The sequence below is a fragment of the Clinocottus analis genome, unplaced genomic scaffold (genome assembly GCF_023055335.1).
Source record: "Clinocottus analis isolate CAN_PGR_092001 unplaced genomic scaffold, fCliAna1.0.p SCAF_19, whole genome shotgun sequence".
NCBI lineage: Eukaryota > Metazoa > Chordata > Actinopteri > Perciformes > Cottidae > Clinocottus > Clinocottus analis.
Genome location: NW_027175920.1, coordinates 11713785 through 11722148, shown reverse-complemented (window position 1 = coordinate 11722148; position 8364 = coordinate 11713785). Strand labels below are relative to the sequence as shown.

General features: G+C 46.0%; 1 protein-coding gene across 1 annotated transcript; it reads right to left on the bottom strand.

Moving 5' to 3' along the window:
• Positions 1 to 683: 683 nt before the first annotated feature.
• On the bottom strand, positions 684 to 8107 carry ubtd1b (ubiquitin domain containing 1b). Its single transcript, XM_068582679.1, has 5 exons — positions 7627 to 8107; positions 7326 to 7547; positions 1841 to 2068; positions 1589 to 1746; positions 684 to 1344 (listed from the first exon to the last, which is right to left on the bottom strand). The coding sequence occupies exons 2-5, from the start codon at positions 7405 to 7407 to the stop codon at positions 1012 to 1014; spliced, it is 801 nt and encodes a 266-aa protein (XP_068438780.1). The 5' UTR covers positions 7408 to 7547; positions 7627 to 8107; the 3' UTR covers positions 684 to 1011.
• Positions 8108 to 8364: the final 257 nt, after the last annotated feature.

Here is an 8364-nt window from a genome sequence, read left to right as displayed (position 1 = left end):
AGCTTTTAAGACCAATTCTTCTTTTCGATACAAAAATGATATGATTTACTGCAAAGCTATGACCAGGGAAACAGTCTCGTCTCTGTGAGCTACGTCAAACTGAAATGTCATCCAAACACATAGTACTTTTTCCCAAAACACATACGCACACACGCACACATACCCGCCAGCACCGGCACGCCAAATGTTTTGTCTTTAAGATTCATGAAATCCTTGAAAAAAAAAAGGCAGCAGTTATAGCTTGGATTGATCAAAGAGTTTCAGAATCTAAGAAAATACAGAAGGCTTAGCCTAGCGGTAAAACTAGCGTCTTGCCGGACATTAACCTTTTTTGTTTTGTTTCGTCTCGTAGAAGGCACACAAACTACCATGAAAGTATAGTAATAATCTTCAAATGTGCAAAAAAGCTCAGTTTACATTGTTTCCTCGATAACAAAAAGGGGGGGGGTGTCTTAATATCTCACTATCTGCCTTCCCCTCCCGTTTCTGTGGAGGAGAAAAGAAGTGCAGAGTCCACGGGCGTCATAGAAATGTGCTTTAGAACCGACACAAACACCTGCGCATTTCGTCCATTGGCACTTAGTTAGCATTAGTGCAGATTAAAAAAAAAAAAGGGGACAAAGGTGTCGTCTGCAACACGATGTGCACATTTTGTATGTGGTCGAAAAGGCTGCACACCAGCGTGACAAGAAGTTCTGCTTTTAATTTGAGATTGTTCACAGAGACAAGCGGACGAGGATCTCCAGAGTTCGAGCGGCGACTGGATTCACTTAAAGAGTCACTCCTTACAAATACAATGACTCATGGTAGATGAAAGAGAGCAGCACTTTCATGAGTTTCTCCCTCATGTTTTGCCCTAAAGTAGTTTTCGTCCCTCCACGGTACGATTTTGATTCCACAACGGTAGCCGATCTGAAAAAGCATAAGTTATCCAGCAATGGGAGGCAGCTCTGGTCTTTAAGTGTGTGGCGCCCACCACGGCATCCCTCCGTCTATCCTCTGCGTCCTTGGTCATTCAGACGCGGACGAGGAGGCGGGGTCAGTGGCGGCAGCAGTTGTGGTGGTGGTGGTGGTGGTGGCGGGGGTGTCGACGGCGGTGGTGGTTGTGGGTGTCAGCTTAGGGCCTTGGAGGGCCTGCGGGTTGACGATGACCTGGATGACAAAGTCCTTCTGGATCTTAGTGTCTTGCAGCCGCGTCTTGTCCGTGAGCAGCTTCCCGGAGAAGAACCAGCGCTGGTGGGCGGCGTCGATGTCCTCCTGCGCCTGCAGCTGCTTCTTCAGCAGCCCGATGGTGTCGGCCATGCTGGCGCTGAGGCGCAGGTCCGTGCCCGTAGACAGTCGCACCTGTAGCGGACAAAAAAAAAGGGGATAGAGGTGAAAAACGGTAAGGTAATACTGACTAGCAGCGCTGTGAGACGATATAGACATAAATAACAACTAAAACAGAGTTTGTTCGGTTGGTTACTTTGAACAAATGTGTCCATGGGCACTCTAACGACCTTTTTGCATTTGTTACAAGCGATAGAAGTCCAAATTCAACGAGAAAACGCCCCCAGGTAAGTCTTCATAGATGCTTGTGTCACAGTACCTTGAGCTGGAATTCCTTCTTGGGCGCCACATGGGGTTCGGGGCTATCGCTGGGGTCGTCGTCGCTGCGCTCTGAGATGAGGTTGACAGGCGGCGCCAAGCAGTAGACGGGCAGCTGGTAGCGTCCCCCCAGCTCGTCGTAGCACTCTGCGAGGGTTCCTGGAGAAGGGTGTCAAAGAAAAAACATGACACAGCGTTTTTTTTCCCAGACATTTGAGCAATGAGTCAGGGCCACGTCTTTGTCCGTCCTCACCGTGAGGCAGTGTGATGCTGGCCCCGTCCACGATGGCCTGGGCCAGCTCGTGGTCGCTGCACTCCAAGGCCACGCACGCGGCTTTCAGGGCATCCCAGATCTCCTTGCGGCCCTCGAAGGCCGGCGCCGTGTCCCAGAACTCGTCCCTCTTGCTCCGCAGCTGGCCGTCCGTCATCGGGTAGTCGCTCTTCCACTTGGGACGGTCTTTCTTCAGAGGCTCGTTGCGTCCTGCGACGGGGAGGAAAAGGGAGTAGTCGAAAGCAGAAAACAGTGGTACAGTCCACGCTTCCCGGAGACTCTTGGGGACAAACAGGATTTAAAAATATATAAATATATCTATATCCTAAACGGAGCAGTCACCAGAGACGGCGAACATCACACCTCACCCGACACACTACGTACGTCACACTAATCTAAAATTAGGTCATTCAGTGTTTGCAATATGCATGAAGGCCGCGTGGCCTGGATCTTCCTCGTAACCGTACCATTGTTACCCACCATTCAATATTAACGCCAGTCGAGCACTTACATTAGTGGAGACCCGAGGGTCGCAAACAAAGACTACACTCTCGCATCAGGTCAGGGAACTCACATTTCTGATTGCCATTCAGCAGTCTAAACAGCAAAAAAAAAAAGTTGAATGCTTTTGTTTATTTTTCCCGAAACATCTTTAGCACTTTTCAGAAACCGGCTCTGAACCAGTCCAACTTTATATTTCCAGACGGCTGGGAGGCAGAGATGCCACTCGCCGAGGAGTGCAGGGATGGAAAATTAAGAGGAGCATGAAGGAGACAGCACACATCCAAGAGGTTGGATTTCTGTTCAAACTAATTATTTATAGGGCAGGCGGCTTTGAAGGAGTAATTCAGAGGACACGGGGTGGTGAAGGATTAGCACCTGGAGAGAAGCAGAGGGGGCTTCGTCACTACCACTCAGCCAAAGTGCTAATGGACATGTGGTGTCCCCAAAGACGACGACTTGGGTTTAAAGCACAACGTGTATCCTAATGTGGTCCGTATGAAAGACGGTAGAAGAGGTACAGGTACAACATCGGCAAGGTGCGTGTGTTCTCATGTTGTTTCGGGGCAAAAATGACATGAACAATACTGAATATTCTCAAACTGTGTGACATGCAGCTCGCGGTTCATTTCATTATTGACGATTTGCTCGATTGCAGATCTAAAAGCAGTTCAAGTATTGGCTGTGCGAGTATGTACAGCAACACATTGCAAACAGGAACTAACAGCCACCTCTGCATACTTTATATTTTAACGAAGCTAATTTGCTAAAATGTAAATGTATGAGACTTTTTTTCTTCAAAAGACTAAACTAATCCTTTAAATAATAGGTTAGTGTTTGTTTTGCCGCGTATGTAAAAAATACAGCTGTGACTTGGTGCCCATGCTCTCATCTCATGGGCAACTTTTTTCCCTTTCCCTCTTTTTTTTTTTTACTTCAAGCCTTACGTGACGTTAATAAAATGTCTTGCTACTCTGTTGGGGGATCAAAGTTGGCTGAAAAACATTGCGTTGTGAGCCATTCTGGGATTTCGGCTGTAGTGTCTTGATGACTTCCCGCTCGGAGCTCAGACCGGCAACGCAACATCTATTTTCCTAAGAGTCCACAGTTTATATACAGTGAGAGAAACGATACACAGAGGAGCCTCGGCCTTTCCTGCTGAAGGACGCCTCCGATTTCTTTAGACTTGATTTGTGTCTGTCCTGCTATGTATTGTCACTGTGCCCTCCTGCAACTGGGGATTTCTCAAACAGAGTAATCAGTTCAGTAAGTTGAACTTGGAATGAATGCACGATAAGACAACGCTGCACAAACAAGTGGCAGAAATCAAAACATTTAAAAAGGATTTGTACCTTTTATGCAAACAAGTGTGCCTCAGCGCGGAGAAAGCGAGCCGCGACAACAAGGAAGTGGTTCAACAAACCAGAGCACCAAAACAGAGATATGGCGCAATGCATAAAAGGATGCGTGAAGCAAGAGCCGGGTGTCTCCATCCAGCATGGGCTCACGGAAAACGGCTGACACGAGACAGGCGTCATATTGAGAGTACGAGGTTCATCGTGTCCTCCTTGTGCCACATGTCAGGAGGACGCTAACACAACGACACACCCAACAGGCAAAGGAGGCTGTTAGAGGATTACCTGTCTGGGAAAAGAAGTTTTTCGGCCCCAGCAAAGACATCCAACGTCTCACAAAACCAAGCTTGTGGCGTAACTTATTGAAGGGCAAAACTGTTCCTGACAGCCGGATCCATACTGCTTTTCAAAACCACTAAAAGTACAGTGGTACATTGTTGATGAGGCTTCCTTGAATGTGTTTAACGCATTACGATGGAAACATGTACTGGGTGGGTTATTTTACAGTGGAAAACTATTATCTGGTCATTGCTTACTCGTGGCATCAAACAATGTGATGATGACGACACAGTTTCATAATCACTTTAAAGATATCATTCAATCTTTGATTCTGTACGCCAATGTCAGATTGTCGGGTATTGTTGCGTGTTCTTGTGTGCATAGTGCCAAATCAAACTTCAATTGTGTTCGAATCTATCAAACAAAGTAATCTGAATCACCAATATTTACACTGATACCAGAATATCAGCGAGCTATTATCGGCCTGGTCGATAAAAAAAGATTTCTGCATGTTTTTGCAGATTAATGCATGTAAGAAAACCCAGTGGTGATGTCTTGAAATGTTTTCCTTTCTTTCCAACAGGCAAACATGTGAAGATATTTAATTTGACTGTCATAGAGGACAGAGAAAAACTGATTTATTACATTTTCTGTCACCATTCGCTAATACCAACAACCGCTTCTACTGTATAGTGCACCCAGCATCACCAGCTACTTGCTCTAAAAGAGTAAATATCTTAGCCGTTAAAAATCAGTGGACATGTTGACCAACCCTGTTCTACCAAAGTATATTCCTACCTAGAGGATACATTTGTCCTTCTTTTTTTTTAATTCCTCTGGCGATGTGATCTGAAGCCTGTACTTTAAAGTTATTCTCAACCACTGTTTGTTTTTTTTGGCGTAATTTACACGTCTAAATGTACTCGAGGATTCACATAAAACAAACACGTCAGGTAGAGGAAGACAAACGGCTTTTGCCACCGATAGCCAGCCAACGTGGCCTCAGATGCAGTGACACACAAAAAAAAAGTCTTTTTAAACAAAAAAAAGTGATGTTTGAGACAACTATGTCAGTAAAAGCTCTAACGTGTGTGTGGTGAGGAAATATAACCCTGAATACATAATAGCTGTCCGTGATAAGTGTAGGCAGAATATGTACTTTTGGGTCATTACAGCTGACTGAAACAGCCCAGTTTATCTTTTCTTTATCTCATTTATTTGGAAAAGTGGTCAAAGAGAGATTTTATGAAGGAGAATAAAGGAATTTACAGTTAGGGCAGATTTGAAATAAATTGACCTCTACTGTAGCGATACTACATACGCTATTGTGTTTCAGTCTGTCTGCATGAGGGTGTGTCCAACAGGGAAGGCTGTGTCCCGTTAGAGAAGCCAGTCGGTGAAGCAGCGGGGCATGATGAGACTTGTTCTTTTTCATTCAAAGTGTGGCCCAGAAGGGAGTGTCTGTTGATACGAATCAGGGGTGGGAAATAACCACAAACCACTGCCAAAGCTTGGGGAACCTTGGCTGTGAAGTCTTGAACTTTAAATAGTCTATCTGACGGCCACTTTGGCAGGAAACACAGAAAGACAAATTATTTTGAAGGTCTTATTGTGAAAAAGAAATCTATATCAGATGTTCGTTTTGGAATACAGCCATGCGGCCGGAGGCGAGAAACATCCAAATCCCTGACACTAATGCCCAAAGCTGGAATCATTCTCCAAAACGTCCTTGCCTTCTGATGTAAACTGGAGACAATTTGGAAAGAGGGCAGACTGAAAGACTTTCCATCAGTGACTGGAGGAAATGAAGGGGACAGAACCTGCATCCAAATGAGTACCAGACATAAAACAGTCACTACAAAAGGGAACTTCGTCGCCAACTAAATCACTTCTGCCATTTTGCTTTTGAGTGAAGCAATATCTTTTGCAATTGTTTAACTGCTGGAGTTTCTGGGAATATAATTGACCACCTTACTGACCGCCAGCAGAGATTTGGCCACATCTCAGAAGTGGCCTCGGGGTTGTTTCCTATTATAATGGCTGGTTTATTATAACAGAGTTCATAAACCTGCTGCAGGTCTGTTACTCCTCTAATAATCCAATAAACGATAAGCAATATCATCTGCATTGTTGTCTGGGTCGAAACTATGCAGAGATTCAGAAACGTCTGCCAATTCCGGTCTGCGTCCTTCAGTTCAGTCTGGTTGCACATGTAACATTTGCTCTCGCTAAGTGCTGAAGCAGCAATCCAAATTCCACCGGCAGTATCAAAGACAAGTGGAAGAGAACAAAAATGTGGGAACGTGCCAGTGTTTATCTTTGGAAGAATGCTATCTTCCGGGAAGGTAAGTAACTAATGGACGCAACCTCCCCGATGTAAATAATCCACGTATCAGCAACTCCCTGAGAATCAATATTACCTCTGGCTCTGGCGTTGCCACTTAGAGCAATGGCAACCTCCTGCTTGGTCAAAAAAAAATAGCAGTTGGTCCAACAAGCATGCCGTTGTCGGGTTAAGAGCGAGTGCTTGAAATTATTGGGCGAGTGAGTTGTAGGGCTCGGTACAGATGCAAGATGTCAGGCAAATGTAGGCGTAGAAGTGTGGGTGAATTTGGCTGTAATCTCTGTTGATAGAGGGTCTGCCACCGTAGAGGTAATCTAAGGTGCTCAAATTAAATAGCGCAGGAGAGTGACACCGTAAACTGTCTGCTGGTAAAATAAGAAAGCAGTGACTAGGGGGAAAAAAAGACATGAATAAATCATCAAGAAAAAGCAGCCAAAAAGCTGCCTACTGGTGTAAACACACACACACACACACACACACACACACACAGTCTAAAAGTCTAAAAATGAAGAGTGCATCTTCAGACTCCAACCAATGACCGTATGCGTTATTTTCTGTTTATTTTGACATCTAGTCATTCCACACACCCTGAGCATGCAGATAAAGTCATTACGTGCATTGAGAGTGCAGATGAATGGAAACTGATCATTCAAGAGGCACGCACCAACCAGTCCTCTGCCCTTCTGTTTGGCAGCAGTCCGTTTGTCCACAGAATAACAAAAAGGTGAGCAACGGGGTGAAACCCAACCACAAGTGGCCACTTGTGATGCATCTGCGTGAAATGCAGCTGGATGCAGGGAGTCTCATCCACCTCTCGCTGCGTTGTGCGATACAGACAAGTAAGTCTGAAGTGGGACAGTTGTGAAATGCCAGCAGGATTTCGCAATGCCTCATGGCATCGAAATGCGTTATGTGGAAGACACAAGCAGTGGCGTTATGATTTAACCTGGCGAAGCACCTCTCACGTGTCCACACGCTGTCCTCTTACCTCCCCGTCCGCCGTTCCTGTACGGGCCTCGGCTCTGTGTGTCCTCCCAGCCTTCCCAGTATCTCCCCACACATCCGCCCATGGTGAGAGGGCTGCAGAGTGTTTCCACGCGTCGCACTAGCTGAAGAGGGGGCCCATCGCGGCTGAAGACGAGGAACGGGGTCCGATGGAGAGGTCGGGTCGCGGGTCCGATGCTGCGAGCCTACAGGTCATCCGTGGCGGCTAAGACGGGGGAAACACTTGGATGTTTAATAGCGATGAGTGCAAATATATATGTGTATGTGTATAGAGTTATATATACCTGTAATATCGCGTCTTAATACGCGTTTCCTCTCCTCATGTATCAGTGCAGTTTGACTGTGACACGAACCCGCAAGATTCAAAGCTTGTGGCCCACACTAACGTTAACTGACCAAATCAGCAACTAACCGCAATAACTGCCAAACCTGGTTTTTGTTATGTTAAGACATAACCCGCAAAATGTCAGTTGTCCAACTTGCCCGTTAAGTTGTGCTAGTCGTGAATAGTGAAGTCCAGCATTCCTTCCTCGCTAACAAGCTAACAGGGCCAACCAGCTAGCTACTATAACATCAGTAAACACAAACTTCCGCGGACTCGTGACTGTTCGCACGAGTTTCCTCTGAACGCAGTTGATAGTTACAGTTTCTCGCAGACATCCGCGTCCCGCACGTCAATTCTTTGACGGTGTTTCCAGATTGTTTTTCTTTTAATCCCCCTAAACGTTACTCCCCTCTCCACTGGTGAAAGGTGACGAGCGGTGGATCCTGAGCTCGCGCAGTCGAACTTTTTTTTTCACGCCTGCGCGTAAGCACGCAGGCAGGTGCTAGGTTCTCTGACGTCAGGAAGAAAAGCAATTATAAATGGGCGAGACTGCGAATAAACCCGATACCGGCGGGGGTATCGTATAGCTGTTATGTGCAGCTTCCATGTTCATGGTTTGAGTTATACATGTCATGATTTGTTTGGTATAAGAACGACTAAACTGTGCCTCCTTGTGTGGGGGAGACGGTGTCAAGAA

Excerpts from the sequence above, each read along its gene's own strand:
- ubtd1b (XM_068582679.1), bottom strand. The coding sequence starts at position 7,407 with ATGGGCGGATGTGTGGGGAGATACTGGGAAGGCTGGGAGGACACACAG. Across the intron at positions 1,747-1,840 it reads CAGCATCACACTGCCTCACG|GAACCCTCGCAGAGTGCTAC; the intron begins GTGAGGACGGAC and ends ACCCTTCTCCAG. Across the intron at positions 1,345-1,588 it reads AGAAGGAATTCCAGCTCAAG|GTGCGACTGTCTACGGGCAC; the intron begins GTACTGTGACAC and ends TGTCCGCTACAG.